We start from the raw sequence: 17372 nt of genomic DNA, 5'->3' as shown, positions 1-17372 counted from the left end.
GATTTCATTAGGTGAATAAAACAAAATGGCAAAAAGCAGATGACGATCATTTGGCCCTTCAGGTCTGTTCAACCATTCAACATGATCATGGCTGATCATCCACTTCAGTATCCTGTTCCTGCCTTCATCCCATATCCCTTGATCACTTTAGCCTTGAATAAATCAACTTCCCTCTTGAATATATTTAGTGACTTGGACTCCACTGCCTTCTGAGGAAAGAATTGCATAGGTTGACCACTTTCTCGATGAAGAAATTTCTCCTGATATCCTTGTACGTGGCATATCCCATATCTTGGGGCTGTGACCCTGGGTCAGGTCTGTCCAACCATCAGGAACATCCTCCCCACTAGAGAGTCCTGTTAGAATTTTATTTTTTTTATATATTCAAGATCTCCTCTCATTCTTCGATACTCCAGTGAATATAGGCCTAACAAACCCAACCTCTCCTCGTGCATCAGTCCTGTCATCACAGATGTCAGTCTAGTAAACCTTTGCTGCACTTCCTCAATAGCAAGAACATCTTTTCACAGATAAGGAGACAAAAACTGCTCACATAACTCTAGATGTGGTCTCACCAAAGCCCTGTACATCTGCAGCAAGATGGTGACAATATTATTGTTTTCACCCTTCTCTCCCTTCCAACAGTTTACACTGAATTCTGCCACCCTCGAGATCAGTTCCTTATCCTGAGAGGTTAGGTCTGACATTGTAATCAAAAGTTACAGCTTTCAAAGGCTGGTGAATCAAAAGATAAAGTAAACTGAACAGAAAATGTTCTTGGCACAAGATAAAAGGTGAATCATGGAATATTTGAGCAAGTTTAACAACACCTTCAAGGGCAGAATTTTAACTACTGTTCATCAGAAATAAATTCAAACTTTTTGAATCCAATAATGAGAAAAACAGGAATTCATTCAGACACCCAAGGAGCTGTGGGATGGTTCTTTGAACTAATCATTTTATAAATAAACCCAATGGTTCTCCCTCACAGAGCACTGCACAGGATTGTCCAGTCAGTTCCAAATAAGGCTGCCACTGATGGAGACTCTCTTTACAACTCTCTGACTCATTATCCAGAAAAAATTGGGTATATAACGTTTATGTATTTTTAAACCACTGCTTTCATTCACTGCTGGTTGCCAGTTTGTACCTCATTCTCTTGCAGAAGGAAAATTTAAGACAACGGGAAATTCTTTCTCACACAGCCAATGATCACACGAGCTGCATCCAGTCATTAGGATAAGCCTCTGTGATACACATATCCAGAAATAACTACGCTAGGCTTGTTTCAAATGGATGGACTAAGACTGGAAAAAGATTTTTCTTTTCCACACCTATGCTGTGAAATCTACACTTTGCTAAAATAATAAGCACAATATGTACTGAACAAGAAGCAACTATTCAAATATCAATGGTTACAAAGACCATGCATAATTTACCCATCACTTACTCTAACTATCTTACTCAACCAAGTCAGCATGATTGACAAACCAACCCCCACAACAGCAGGTAACTGTTCAATGCTCTTGGATACTAATCCCATTTTACAGACCGCACTTCTGAAATCCAATTAGTTGCATGTCATAAATGACTGAACCATAATCCCAGAAACAAAATGACGCAGCCACCCTGGGAGAAATTAAATATTCCCTTTGTTGCTAAGGGGAGGTGAAATTTCAACTGTCCCTTTGAGATATGTGTGGTAGGCTTGTATATCCTCTACAAATTCTGCATTAATAGTTTAATAACTAAGTAACACTGCTGAGCCAGTAAAATAAAGTGTGGAGGGAAATTCATAGAATCAAAGAAACATACAGCACAATAACAAGCCCTTTCATCCCATCTCACCCATGCCTATCTCCACTAACCCCATTTGCCCACATTAGGCCTGTATCTCTAAGGCTTTTCCCATCCACGTTCCTGTCCAAAACACCTTTTAAATGTAATTGCATCCACCAGCTCCTCTGGCAGCTTGTTCCAGATATTCACCAGCCTCTGTGTGAATAAACTTACCCCATTCAGATCTCCTTTATATGTGTCCCGTCTCACCTTAAATCTGTGCCCTCTAGATCTAGACTCCCCTGCTTGGAAAAAGATTCTGACAATCTATCCCATTCTATCTATGTCTCTCACCCAGGTATGGGGAGGGAAGAATGCTGCTCGACCCGCTGAGTTCCTCCAATAGATTGTTTGTTGCTCCAGATTCCAGCATCTGCAGGCTCTTGTGTCTCCACGTGGAGAAGAATGGTTGGGGGTGGGTGGGGTAAAATAGATGTGGTAGATCTTGTTGTGGGCTTTCAAGATAGGGAGAAGGGGAAAGGTTGGGGGGGGGGGGCTAGTGAGGTGGGGGTGGTTTAGCATCCTGCTACGATTCTGTAACCGATGGGCAAGATGCCCAAGGTAATTGGCAATGGACAGGTTGCTAAGCAGCTGAATTCCAGCCACGCGCTGCACTTTAGCTTGAATTCAAACGAGTCAGCATCCTGAAGGTCGGATTTGAGGAAGAAATAAGATTGAAAACATATAATCTCAACTGAGAGCTAACAAAAGGCACCTGGAGCAATTTTAAATGGCAGTGAAAATTGCTTACACTAAGTCCAAATAGCAAAGGGAACGTGATCATCGATAGCTGTTCATGCAAAGTAGATGTGCGTCAAACCAAGTCACTTTCCAAAGCGATCTGGATACATATCTGGGCAATAACAGGGTTCTAATTATAGATATTTGAAAATGTTACCGATGCTTTTAAGCACTTCTTCAGAAGTGACATGTTCCAATAAAACGTAGCTAAATGTGAGAATGGCAGGACAACTTTCCCCTGTTAATGGTGCTTTGAATCAGAGTTCTGAACATCACAATATTCTTTCCTTAATCATTTGTCGAGCCTTGGCTTTCCAACCCAGAAAAGAGAAAAAAACACACAGAAACTAAATTCCAGGAAAGGAGTGAAATCTGACTAAATTTTAATGCTCTTTATGAGGTGACAAACACAAGTGAAGACAGACCTGTATTTATGTGGTGCCTTTCATGACAATTCAAAGTGCTTTAAGCCAATGAACTCAATTGTGCAACCACAGTCATAATAAGACCTACGTGGCATTCAATTTCTGCACAGCAAGCTCCCACAGATGACAAAAGGAGAAGAGCAGAAAATCTGCTTTGGTTGTCTTCACAGAGGGAACAATAGTAGCTACTAAGATCTCCCCTGACCTCTGGAGTGATGTTATGAGGTTGTTTCTTTACATCTGAGCTGGCAGCTTAACATCCCATCCAAAAACACCTCTGATAGTTTTTGTAGTCTCTCAGTACCAGAATAGAGTGTTCTCCTATTTTCCATTCAAGTCTCTGAATCTGGAACCTTCAGGAGGTAAGAGTGGTGCCTTCTGCACCGGGGCTAATACTGACAACATAAAGGATGGAGAATGGACTCTTGAAATGAGACTTGATGTTGCGAGTGGATCAGTGAAGTTACCCTATGGAACCAATTGCACTGTCAGTGGCTGTGTCATGCATGCAACTGGCAACCTGCTTTACATATTTACTGGGCACACAATAGAATGCAGATGCTGGAAATCTGGGGCAACACATAAAACGCTGGAGGAACTCAGCAGGTCAGGCAGCATCTGTGGAGGGAAATCAATCCAGATAAAGGGTCTTGACTTGAAATGTCAATTGTCCATTTCCCTCTATAGATGCTGCCTGACCCGCTGAGTTCCTCCAGTGTTTTGTGTGTTGTTACATATTTACTGATCTGCATCTCTCCTGATTTTTATTGCCATTGAGGTTCAGAGGAAGAGACTTAAACCACCATCTCATGGTCAACTGCTTTGCATTCTCAAACAAAATCAAGATACACCCTCATCCGCTTAACATTGCATAACTGTATCAATGTTAATTTCCATCATTTTCTATGGTAAATTTTTTCTTTATTCTGTATAAACAAGAGGCAACCAGCAGCAGTATCAGATTTTCTGAATTGGTTTAAAAAGAATCCAGCAACAAACAATCTGCTGGAGGAACTCAGCGGGTCGAGCAGCATCTGTGGGGGGGGGGGGGGGGGGGCGGTGTGGGGAGGGGAAGGAATTGGTGCTTCGGGTCAAAACCCTGCATCAGGACTGAGAGTGGAGATATCCACACCCAGTCCTGATGAAGGATTTCGACCCAAAATGTCAACAATTCCTTTCCCACCACAAATGCTGCTTGACCCATTGAGTTCTTCCAGCAGATTGTTTGTTGCTCCAGATTCCAGCACCTACAGTCTCAAAAAAGAAAGCAGCTTGGCTCAGTTGATCAACGATTTTCACCTCCTGATGTGCAGTTGGCAGCCTAACTACCCCTTAGCTAGCCCTTGCTTGCTTCAAGTGCTGTCTCCGCAGCAACTACACTTACAAATTTGTTGGGCTTTTTGACCAATGTACTTGATGCAGGTCCAAGACACTGACTTTTTGCAAGTTGTCAGATAAACAATTTCCCATTGAAAGTCCACGGGAGAACATTTGTTGTACTGTTCCTTAAGCTCTAGGTCGCTAAGTGAAAAGTCACCCTGTGCTGCAGCATGACAAGGGGTGAATGAATGACACACAGGTTAATAGAAATAGTTTATAAAACACCAAACTATTATAGCAGCAAAGACAAATAATCCCCAAGATTCTTTTGAGCAAGGTCAGGGTCACGATGCAGTTTGCAGATAAGGTATTCCTCTCTCTTCCAAGTATTATTTAAAAAAGAGTGACTCTTACAATGATGCTGCTGCACAGCAGAAGATTCTAAGTTGCTGGAGTCACAATATTGTTGAGCTGGCGTTCAGTGCCTCCGACTACTTACATGTACAAAATTCAATGAAACCCACAAATTCTCAGAGTTCAATAGGGTAGATGTTTCCCCTGGCTAAGGAGTCTGCAACTAGGGATCAGAAGCTTAAATAGGCCACTCAAGACTGAAGCAAGGAGCAATTTCTTTATGCAGGGAGTGGTGAATCTTTGGAATTCTCTGGCCCAGAGGGCTGAGGAGACTCTGTCATTAATTCAAAATAAAGATCAATAGATTCCTGAATATTAAAGGAATCAAGGAACATGGGGATGTGTCAGGAAAATAATGTTTGAAGTGGAAGATCAGCTATGCCCTTATTGAATGATGGGTGGCTCCAGGGCTGGGTGGCTTCCTCCTGCTCCTATATCTTACTGTCCTTAGGACAGACATCCTAATTTCCTTGAGGGGAATTTTGGTGTTCCCCAAAGAAACATACCATTGCACTGAAAAGAACATTGAGATGTTCACAGAATCTATAGCAGGTGCTCAGCTCAACCAAACTATGCCTGCATTACTGCTCCACACAACCCTCCTTCCAGCTCTTCACACCTAACATCAGAATACCACTCTATTATCAAGTCCCTCCTGCGCTTATCCGGCTTCCCTTTAAATACTTTACATTATTTGCCCAAACAACATCTAGTGCTAGAGAATTCCACACATTCTGGGTAAAGGATGTTCTCCTGAATTCCATCTTGCATTTATTACCGACAATTTTAATCAGAGCTTGGGTCTCCCCTAACAAGGGAAGCATCTTCCCCATGTTTACCCCATCAACCCCCTTTATAATAGAAAAGGCCTCTGACAACCTTCTCTTTTCCAGGGACAAGAACCTCAGTTGGTTCAATAAAACTGCAGCTTGGGGAAAAGTTTATTGAAATGAGAATGGAGAATCCCAAATAGCAGACTGTCGTGTCTGACAGGTGGGTGCTTGTCTCAGAAGCATCCCAAGCACTGATGCAATTTTGGTCACACTTGCTTTAGGGACATACTTGGCATAGAGGGAGTTCTGGGAATGGTGAGTTTGCTGTTTGGGGAGAGATTGATTGATGGGGACTCTGTTCTCCAAACTTTAAAAGAATAAGAGAAGATCTTATTGAAATTTACAAAATCCTTCTTTGGGCTTGATAGGTTAGATGTAGGGAGAATGTTTCCCCTGACTGTGGAGTCTAGGACCAGAGGGCACAACTTAGGACTGAGATGAAGAGAAATTTCTTCACTCGAAGGATGGTGAACCTTAGGAATTCTCCAAAGGGTTGTGAAGGTTGAGATATTGATTGAAGATACAGATCCACAGATTTCTGGCAATTAAGGGAACCAAGTGATACGGGGAAAGTACTGGAAAATGGCTCTGAGGGAGATGATCAGCCATGATCTCAGCGAACAGCGGAGCAGGAACGAAGGACAGGATAACCTACTCCTGCTCCAACCTCTTATGCTCTTGGAGTATTTTGGTTCCACCTACTTGCCTGGATGACTGCAGCTGCAACATCACAGCATCATTCAGGACAAAGAGTCTGCCTTGCTGCTCTCCCATCCTCCACCCTGAACACTCACTCTACCTGGCACCAGTGAACTGTGTGGCAGTGTGTGGCAGCTATAAAAAGCTACCTGCTGTAACTTCTTCCACTACATCTCCCAAACTCTCAACCTCTGGCAGAATAAAAGCAGCAGGTACATGGAAACGCCATCATTTGCAAACTCCCCTCCAAGCTGCCCATCATCTTGACTTCGAAATGAACTCACTGTTCCTTCGCTGTTGCCGGGTCTAAAGAGTTCCCTGCCCAAGAACTCCTTCATCAGCAGAACTGCAGTGGTTTAAGAGGATGGCTCACCCCTGCTCTCTCTTGAGGAATGGCAACAACCCAGTGGACAGTCATGTCTTGTGAATTAATATAATATTTTTGACTGGGTCTGAGGACGTTTTAATCTTAGTCCATGGTCCTTTATAGAAGCTGCACAGTTTTTAGCAATCTGTGCTCTCATTTCAGATTTCCAGGGGTGTTTTTAAGCCGAGGAAAATGCTGTGGTTTACATCATTGGAAACAGGAACTGCACTGAATTAGCCAGGACAACACATTTCATGAAAAGAAGTGAGCAGAGAACTGAGACAGTGCCTCCCAGGAATAAGTGCAAGATGACTACTTCAATCAAATACTAATCAAAAATCATGACCATGTTTTAAAATTTAAATGACTGTAATCCTAATAAAAGTAGGCTGAAAAGAATTAAAACAACTGAAACAACAGCAAAGTTGAAGTCTGTATAGGGTAAATACTGAGAGGCAACTGGATGATAGATACCAGTAATTATTTAACTGTGTCCGATTGAACACGAACTTTCTGCTAGCAGACTGTCAACATTCAGATGCACAAGTAAAAGGCTCGTCACAGAAAGTGGGAAGTGAATGAAAAACCCTCGCTCTAAGTGTGTGGACTCAAGATTTAATTTGCTGATAGAACTCTCCTTGATGTCTTAAAGGATGATTTAACTTGGTAAATCTCTAAGAAACATAGGCATATCTTGCTGGGGCTGAGGGTTTGGTGTTTTAATTATTAATCACATGTAAAGAACAAACTAATTTTAAACACTACATTTACATGGCTTCTTTCAGGATGCCACAAAGCAGAGTGCAGCCAATAAAGTACATCTGAAGTGGAATTACTGTCATAATGCAGCAAGTGCTTCAAGCAATTTAAGCAAAACAAGTTTCCACTGACAGCAACAATACAAGCTGTGAGCAGGGGATTCACAGCTTGTATTGTTGCTGCTAATGGCAGCTTGTTCACTGGGAAGGCAGGAGGGATCTCAGTTTTAACTTCTCATCTGCAGCACGGCACCTACAACAGTGAAGCATCCCCCTCCCACCCCCACCCCCACTGTATTGCTCTCAAGAGTCTGCCTAGCATTTAGGCAGCTGTAAAGAGAACAAATTGTGGCTGGGGAAGAGGAGGGGTCTGGCAGTTGAAGCTTCAAGTGGGCATAAAATTAGTGGCAGCAATTTGGAGGCATTTTACGGGCTTCTGCCAATCCACTCAGTCCTGTCCAAATTATACTTTACATACAACAGCAACACACAAGGCAGAACTCAATGGGGTCAGGCAGCAGGAGCCTGAAGACCCACACTCAATGTTTCAGGAACAGCTTCTCCCCCTTCGCCATCAGATTTCTGAACGGTCCATCAACACTACCTCATTATTCCTCTTTGGCATTAGTTATTTATTTTTGTGACTTATAATGACTTTTTAGATGAGATATCTTTATTAGTCACACGTACATCAAAACAGACAGTGAAATGCATCTTTTGCGTTGAGTGTTCTGGGGGCAGCCCGCAAGTATGCCTTTATGTCTTGCACTGTACTGCAAAACAACAAATTTCATGGCATACGTCAGCGATAATAAACCTGATTCTGAGTTGACTTTTATGGTCGAGACCCTTCATGAGGATTGCTTTTTCTTCCCCAAGCCGGCAGTTAGAGATGAAAAGATCTGAGCGGATGGAAGACCGGGGGGGGGGGGGGGGGGGGGGCGGTGTCCAAGAGGAGGAAGGCTGCTTGAGGTGGGAGAAGGGGGTCATCAGTGGGAGGGGTGGGGAGTTCATGCCGAAGAAGTAGGGGCGGAGGCAATGGAAGAAGAGCTCGGCGTCATGGTAGGTGCGGAACCCGTCCGAAATGTTGACTGTCCATTCCCCTTCATAGATTGCTGCCTGACCCACAAGAGTTCCTCCAGCTTTTCGTGTGTGCTCAAGATTTCCAGCATCTGCCGTCTCTTGCGTCTCCAATTTACATATGCAGTGTTGGTGTTTCGATGAGGGTCAAACAGTAACTGCTCTGCTGCCTCCAGCAATACTGTCTGACATGCTGAGCAAATCCATGTTTCCCCTTGTACTCGAGCTTGGCAGCATGGTAATTTCTCTGCTCACTATTTACTTCAGGCCAAGAAGAAGCTTGATGGCACAATGATAACTGTAGGTCAGTGAGATAATGCAAGGCATTTCCCTAGTGCCTGTCATGTCCCCCTCAGGATATTCCAAAGTTCTCTGCAGTCGATGAAGAACTTTCAAGGTGTAATTGCTGCTTTAGCACTGAAAATGTAAGCAGTTTAATTGTACACAGGAAACCCTCACAAACATACCATTATCACCTGTTCTGTTGCACACCAAAAGCAGCCACAGTCAGGACAGATCTTGTTGGCATTCACTTTCCAAATGAACGCTCTCGTTGGGAAAGTGGCCTGGAGACTTAGAAACATAATTCTCCTTGGTGGCATCTGACAATTTCCCGGCAACAGTCACAAACCCTGACATTATTTGACCTGTTCCATTATTTTCTATTTTTATTTCAGATTTCCAGTATCTGCTGCTTTTTCTTGATTTCCCACAACACTACCATGTTGGGATAAATTGGAGCTTTTGGATGCAATCAATATTTGTTGAACACTCACAGTACAATGCATGGCACTACCTCAGTACACTTGTGTCTATTTGAAGGGACATTCTGAGACCTGACTGGGTGGTTTCAGAACTGACTGCAAGCTGCTCAACACCTTCTGAAATCTACAGCACGAGCCTAGACTAACGGAGTGCTTTTTCAGCACTTAATGCTGAGATTCATGGATGCCTCAGTGGTGACACTACTGGATTAGTCCTTCAGCAACCTTTCATGATGGCAGGGCAGAGCAGCATCAACACAATGCCAGCAGCTGCCACACCAGTGTGACCTATCACTGGCAATGAAGGATATTATTTCCCTTAAATGAGAATGCATTTCAAAAGCTCGAGTGTGGTCAGAATCACTTATAACAGAAGAAAAATACAAGCAATGAAAATCATAAAATATTTTAGTGAAGTTACACACCCTACTGTTTTCTTGTTTCACTGCCTTATCTGTAGATTTCAAGTCCTGGTGCTGCATCACGATGTCCCGTCTGGCTACTGGAAGACTAAAGGGGAAATAGCCAGTTTAAAGTACTAGCCATCTCCCCTTCACACTCTCAGTCCTCGAGCCAAAATGTCCACTAACCCTTTCCCTCCATGGATGCCAACTGACCCACTAAGTTCCTCCAGCAGTTTGTTTATTGCTCCAGATCCCAGAATCTCTTGTTCCTCGATGTATTTATGCATATTTTCTAAGTGTGGTAACTATCAAATTAACATTAGGCTATTCCAGTTCATTTATGAAAGAAGCAAAACATTTCTACTTCCATTGTAACTCATCTCCTAGTCTCAAGAATCTTAAAGTACTTTGCATACTTGTAATTACTTTGAAGTCTGACAGGAACCATTAAGTAGATCTATGTCATTAAGCTGAACATTCTGTACACAGTAAAGGCTTACAATCAAATGAATCACCAATCGGCATGTTTTAGAGATGTTTGTTAAGCAAAGAATATTGGGCAGGAGACCAAAGACTCCAGCTCTTCTTCAACCAGATCCTTCACTCGTCCTCCCGAACAGGCTGACAGAGCCCTAATCTGCAAGGTACCACTGACAATCCAACACTCCCTCAGTACTGCACTGGAATTATAGCCTTGATCACCCCTTGAAGCCCCATTGTAGGCTTTGAATCAACACTAGTTGAATCAATCAGTTGTACAAGATGCTGGTGAGGCAGCACTTGGAGTATTGTGTTCAGTTTTGGTTACCCTGCTATAGGAAAGAGCTTATTAAATTGGAAAGAGTGAAGAAAAGATTTACAAGAATGCTGCCAGGGCTTGAGGGACTGAGTTATAGGGAAAGTTGGACAGACTAGGATATTTTTCCTTGGAGCCTAGGAGACTGAGAGGTGATCTTATTGAGGTGCATACAGTACTGAGGGGCATAGACAGGGTGAATGTACTCAGTCATTTTCCCAGGGTTGGGGAATCAAGAACTGGAGGGCATAGGTTTAAGGCGGGAGGGGAAAGATTTAATATGAACTTGAGGGGCAATTTTTTTTTACATACAGAGGGTGATGCATATACGGAATGAGCTGCCACAGGAAGCGTTGGCGGCAGGTAGGATGACAACTTTTAAAAGACTGTTGGGCAGGTACATGGATAGGAAAGATTTAGAAGGATATGGGCCAAACGTGGGCAAATGGGACTGGCTTGGATGGGCATCTTGGTTATCATGGACCATTTGAGCCAAAGGACCTGTTTCCATGCTGAATTGACCTTTGCAACCATATTAACAGGTATAGAACACTCGTTAGGCCAGAGCTCAGGTCTCATTTACATTGCTTGTTGCTGCACCACGGAAAGGATAAGACAACAATAGAGGGGGTGCTGAGGAGATCTGCAAGAACATTGCCAGAGCTGGAGAATTATAGTTAAGGGAGAGGCTGATTAGGTTGGACTTACTTCCATTGGAACAAAGCAAACGGAAATGAAATGTTATTGTGGATAAAATTATGAGAAGCCTAGAAAAGAACAATTTATTTCCCTTACCTGAACATTCAAATAATTAGAGAACATTGATTTAGGTAGAAGAATTAGAGAGAAGTTGAGGAAAAATATTTTCAACCAAGGTGTAGTGGGATTCTGGAACTCCTGTCTAAAAGGGTGATGGAGGCAGTAACCCCCATTACACTTGCAGATGAAGATCCATAACCTGCAAGGCTATGGATGGAGAGCTGGGAAGTGGATATAACCAAATTAACTGGTCTTGGCAGCACTGACATGATGGTCCCAATGAGCTCATCCGTGCTGCAAGTTGAAATAAAAAATTCCAATCGGAAATTAAATCAATTAACAAAGATTAGGTGAATAATCTTGTAAACTGCAGAACTGACATCTTGAACCGATGCATCAAAAATATGTTCAGTAGTACCCTCTACCCTTGATCTGAACACCTTGTTGCTGTGACATGAGTCTGCTCAGGGCTTTGGGAGGGGCGGCGAGAGAGGGTGGTGCTCTTAAAGCACAGTGCACTCAAGGCCCCACCATCTCTACTGCTGGGCTATCTACTTCTTTCAATCCAGATTTTGCAGCTTTTCTGCAGGTGTTTGAAATTCGATCTGTAAGACACAACCTTACTTTCTTGTCTGCTCCCCACCATGACCGTACACTGAATTCCATCTGCCTAAACATTTTAACAGGCAACCATTGAGCTACAGCCAGATCTAACATGAGGAATAAACATTTCACAAGTTGGCAGAAACTAATCACATACAACAGACCGACTGAATTACTTAAAAGATCGATGTGTTTGTTTGCTCTACACTAAGTTCCCAATGTTTGCCACCTTATGGAAACAGGATCACTAAATCCACCAGAAGGAACAGTAAAAATCTGAAAACTAACTGTTGCAGACTGCAGAAGGTTATTCTGCTCCAGAATAGAAGTGGTTTTGGGACCTAAATTCATCCTGAAGCTCCAAAGTGTTAATTTTTTCCTTTCAGAAAGGAATTTACCAATGTTTTCTCAAGACTGCATCAACAGCTTAACCCTGTTGACTGTGCGGGTTTCTCTGAAAAAATATTTCAGAACTTCAAGCAGCGAGAGGAAAGAAATAAAACAGTCTGACCAATGATTTGGATCACATGCTTGAAGCCTCAGTCTTTTTTTGCATTGCCTTGATTGATGAATCAAGCCTGAAACTTGCATTTCTTCAGCACTTGTCACATTCTTAATGCTTCCCAAAGCACTTTGTAGCCAATGAAGCCACTGTGGTGTAATCCCTGATATAACGTAGAATACATGGCAGACAATTAACAGATAGCAAGCTTGTACGAACAGGAATGTGATATTGCTTCACAATAATTATCTGAATGATAATGAATGATGGATAAGTATTGGTTAGAACACTGGGGACACTGGCCTAGAACACAGAACAGCACAGGACAGGAACAGGCTCATCTTCCCACCATGTCTGCACCAACCATGATGCCAATCTCACTCATCCCATCTACCTGCACGTAGCCTGTCCTGTTTCAAAATAACAGACAAACCTGGATTGTTTTCTCTGGAGCATCAGAGGCTGAGGGGAGACCTCATAGAATATAGAACTCTACAGCACGGTACAGGCCTTTCGGCCCACAATGTTGTGCCGACATTTTATCCTGCTCTAATATCTATCTAACCCTTCCCTCCCACATAGCCCCCCATCTCCCTATCATTCATGTGGCTATCTAAGAGTCTCTTAAATGTCCCTAATGTATCTGCCTCCACCACCTCTGCCAGCAGTGCATTCCACACACCCACCACTTTCTGTGTAAAAAACATTTGCTTCTGACATCCCCCCCATACCTTCCTCCAATCACCTTAAAATTATGTCCCCTCGTATGAGCCATTTTCGCCCTGGGAAAAAGTCTCTGACTGTCCACTCGATCTATGCCTCTTATCATCTTGTACACCTCTATCAAGTCACCTCTTATCATCCTTTGCTCCAAAGAGAAAAGCCCTAGCTCGCTCAACCTATCCTCATAAGACACGCTCTCCAATCCAGGCAACATCCTGGTAAATCTCCTCTGCACCCGCTCTAAAACTTCCACATCCTTCCTATAATGAAGCAACCAGAACTGAACACAATACTCCAACTGTGGTTCTAGAGAGCTGCAACATTACCTGGCAGCTCTTGAACTCAATACCCCGACTAATGAAGGCCAACACACCATACACCTTCTTAACAACCCTATCGACCTGCACGGCAACCTTCAGGGATCTATGGACGTGGACCCCAAGATACCTCCGTTCATCCACACTGCAAAAAGTCCTGCCATTAACCCTGTATTCTGCCTTCAAATTCGATCTTAGTTTATAAAATTATGAGAGGCATAGATAGGGTAGACAGTCAGAATCTCTTTACCAGGGTAGAAATGTCGAATACTGGAGGCCATAGCTTTAAGGTTAGGGGGTATGCGGGGCAAGCTTTTTTCTCCCCCACAGAGAGTGGTAGGTGCTTGGAACGGGCTGCTACGGCTGGTGGTGGAAGCAGATACATTAATGGCATTCAAGAGGCTTTTAGATAGACACATGAATATGCAGGGAATGGATAGATATGGATCATGTGCAGGCAGAAGAGATTAGTTTCATTTGGCATCATGCTCAGTACAGACATGGTGGGTTGAAGGGCCTTTTCCTGTGCTGCACTGTTCTATGTTCTAATGGGATGCTTTACATTCACCAAAGAGATGGGACTGGAGCCTATATGTGCACCCCTAACCATGTAGCACCTTGGTATGCTTGGAGTGCCAGCCCAGATTGTTACATACAAGTGTCCGGAGTAGGAGCTGAAGCCACAACGTCCTGATTCAGAGTAAGAGCATCACCCACTGAGCCAGGCTGAAGACCAAAGTAACTGTCGGTAAGGTGACATATGATGAAAAAGCAGCAAGTTCACCTTCCATGGAATGGTGGAATGGTGGTGTACTCAAGCATTTTGTACTTAAAAATAAAAACTGCAGTAAAATCAGAAAGGGCCTGATGAACGGTCTCAAATATGAACTGTCAACTCTGTTCTTCTGTCCATAGATGCTGCCTGGCCTGCTGAGTGTTCTCAGCATTTTCTATTTTCACTTCTGCCACATTAGTTCTTCTCCAATGAGGAAAGAGGAAGGGGTGGAGAAGGGAATGAGGTGGGCTGGACGTAAGAGGTAAGGAAGAAGAGAGGTGCATCAAGTGGGGAAGGAAGTGGGAGAGAGAAAGGGGACGAAGCTGAAGTAGAGAAGAGGGCTGGGGTTTACAAAAGGACGAGCAGAAGGGAAAGAAGAAAGGAATACTGGTGGGAGGCGACGCAAAGGAGGTGGGGAGACAGGGAAGATTCTTGGGCAGGGGAGAGACACCTGGGGCGGTGGCGATGGAGAGATAGGGAGAGTCAGAGGGTGAGAGAAGTGGTGTGGGGGGCAGTAGTTGAGATCACTCTTTGCCTAAGTGGACGGGATGTGACATTTTCCCCTGGAGAGAATGGTTTTCAGATCAGGAGGTCTGATGGGTGGGTTGTTTTCAGTCAAACTGGGGGGGACCAGAGAGCAGAAATTTTGATTCTTGGAGGTTGTCGACTGCAGGGAAGTTTCCAGTGCTCCATCATGGGTTACCCCAGACGGGTCTTCTTTCAGTGCCGCTATACTTGGGTCAGTAATTACACCGTGGCCTCAGCCAAATGTTCAGCTGGAGGTGAAAGATATAAATGCAACTGGCACCGACTCTCCCCAGCAATAATCCTAACACGAGAATACTGACGGAAACAGAACGAATGGGCATCTATTTCATTGACATGACAGGAATTTTGTTCCATGTACTCCTAAGTTCATCATTACCCTGGAAGTTTCTGACATAACATTTTACTTTCTGAAATCCTTGGAGAGCTGACACAGTGCCTTCTCAAGGCAAGTTCTTTCATCTAACTGAATCCATATCATAAGATATTAGATTAACAAAACAGAGAATGAACCAACAAGAGTTCCCTATCACAATGTGTGTTTCAAGCAGTAAACAGTCCCAATGCTCTCCTCGGGTGCTCACTCAGAGATAAATTTGACATCAAGCCATGGTGATATTAGGACAGGAAGGCAGACAAGAGAGAATAGAGAGGGTAGGGTCAACAATGTAGGAATAGCAGAGACAGAGTGGTGGGGAACGGAATGAGCAATGAGCCCAGCACTGGAGAGCCTGTTGATCTTAAAGGGGTGATGAGGTCATAGAAATGGATGATTAAAAATCACATGCCTATTTTACCTTTATGGTCTGGCTTTCTGTCTCAAATTGCCCAGGTAATGGCATTCAGCACAACTCACCTGCAGCACGCTAGCAGACACTGTGATGTTCTCGGGGACACTGGCCTCGTAGGTGTTCTGCAGGAAGATGGGTCGGTTGTCATTGACATCCATCACCGTGACATACACTGTGGCCGTCCCAGTCTTTCTGCCGTCTGTGGGCCCGTTATCTGCACAAAGATCGTACCAAGTCACTTCCTCATACATTCTCGCCAACTAAGTGTGTTTTAAGATATAAGATAAGATATTTATTTATTAGTCACATGTACATCAAAACACACAGTGAAATACATCTTTTTGCGTTACTGAGAATGTTCTGGGGGCAGCCTGCAAGTGTCGCCACACTTCCGGCACCAACATAGCATGCCCACAACTTCCTAACCCGTAGGTCTTTGGAATGTGGGAGGAAACCGGAGCACCCGGAGGAAACCCACGCAGACATGGGGAGAACGTACAAACTCCTTACAGACAGCGGTCCAAATTGAACCTGGGTCGCTGGCGCTGTAATAGCATTACACTAACCGCAACACTACCGTGCCGATTGAGATTCATTCTCAATCTCCTGCTGTTTTTAAATTATCTTTTGACAAACTCATTTAGTTTTTTTCCTCAGGCGTATAGAAAATCCACACTCAGAGCCAGATTCATTGTTCCACTGAAGGCATAAGGGTTGCTCGTGTGTGGTTCTCTCTACTACGTGGTCATCTCACCTGCCTCATCCACTCGTTCCCACACCTTTCACTATTCCCTTTCCTCAAGCAGCCATTTACTTTTTTACCTCAGATTAAATGCACATGGAATAACTGAAGTTGAGTTGGTGTGGATTATTTACCGGGAAGTGAATTAGATCAGAATTACACCCATAAATATTACAGATTGCGGTGGAGTTAATGGGTTTTGAGGAAGTTGCTTTGCTATCCTGCTGTGTGGGCCCAAAAACACCGAGAATCAGCAAGCTTGTGCCGGAGGGGTGAGACTGGACATACTAACACTATGCTCTCTGGCCAGAATGGATCTGATTGAGTAGTTTCTCTATCAATTACTTCTGGAGATCACAATGACCAGATTGTCTTTATATAACCATCTGCTGCTCACGGGACTTGTTAAGAATAATGACACTATTTGCATTGGGGGAAGCTGCTGCAGCCTTGACCATAAATGCTATTTGCTGTAGCACATACAGAGATAGTCATAGAGTCAAACAAAGGCCCTTCGACCCATCGAGTCCTTATTGATCATCAAGCACCCAATTACACTTTTATTCTCCCCACATTCCCATCAACTGCCCCCCCCCCCACCCTTCCCCCACCAGATCAACTGATCTACCAAACTGCACGTCTTTGAGATACTGGAGGAAACCCATGTGATCACAGGGAGAACGTGCAAAAATCCACACAGTCAGCACCAGAGGTCAGGATTGAACCTGGGTCACTGGGGCTGTGAGGCAGCAGCTCTCCCAGCTGTGCCACTGTGCCATTCTCCAGGCTCTTGAGAGAGTGAAGAATTAGAAAGAGCAGAAGAATGATCTAGTCTAAATGAATAGGGAAGGAACAGTTACCCCAGCAGGAACAACACCAAACTAAAACAATTTAAATACAGTAAGAAATCACATCTATAAGGGGCTAAAACTCACTTACCGAGTGTGATTGCAATGAGTAATTCTTTGCTAAACAGTTGCTGAGGCAAAAAGAAATTAGACAGGTGCTCAAGAATGGAACATTGAACAGAATGGAACGGAGAGCGAGGAAGGGATGGTTATCAAATCGTGGAGATAAATACTGCTGTTGATTTGATGGGCTGAATCTCCCGCTTCAGGCACAGAACTGCCTCTGATTCCATGCCTCGTGGCTTCAGTATTTCTAGGACAGGCAT

General features: G+C 43.7%; 1 protein-coding gene across 1 annotated transcript in view; it reads right to left on the bottom strand.

Moving 5' to 3' along the window:
• The window catches only part of cdh23 (cadherin-related 23), a 710459-nt gene that overhangs the window by 251183 nt on the left and 441904 nt on the right, over positions 1-17372 (bottom strand). Inside the window, 1 exon segment of the mRNA XM_052041602.1 lies at positions 15522-15670. Within this exon segment, the coding sequence (XP_051897562.1) occupies positions 15522-15670 (149 nt within the window).

Source organism: Pristis pectinata, chromosome 30 (assembly GCF_009764475.1).
Source record: "Pristis pectinata isolate sPriPec2 chromosome 30, sPriPec2.1.pri, whole genome shotgun sequence".
Classification (NCBI taxonomy): domain Eukaryota; kingdom Metazoa; phylum Chordata; class Chondrichthyes; order Rhinopristiformes; family Pristidae; genus Pristis; species Pristis pectinata.
This window is presented reverse-complemented; position numbering and strand designations above follow the sequence as displayed.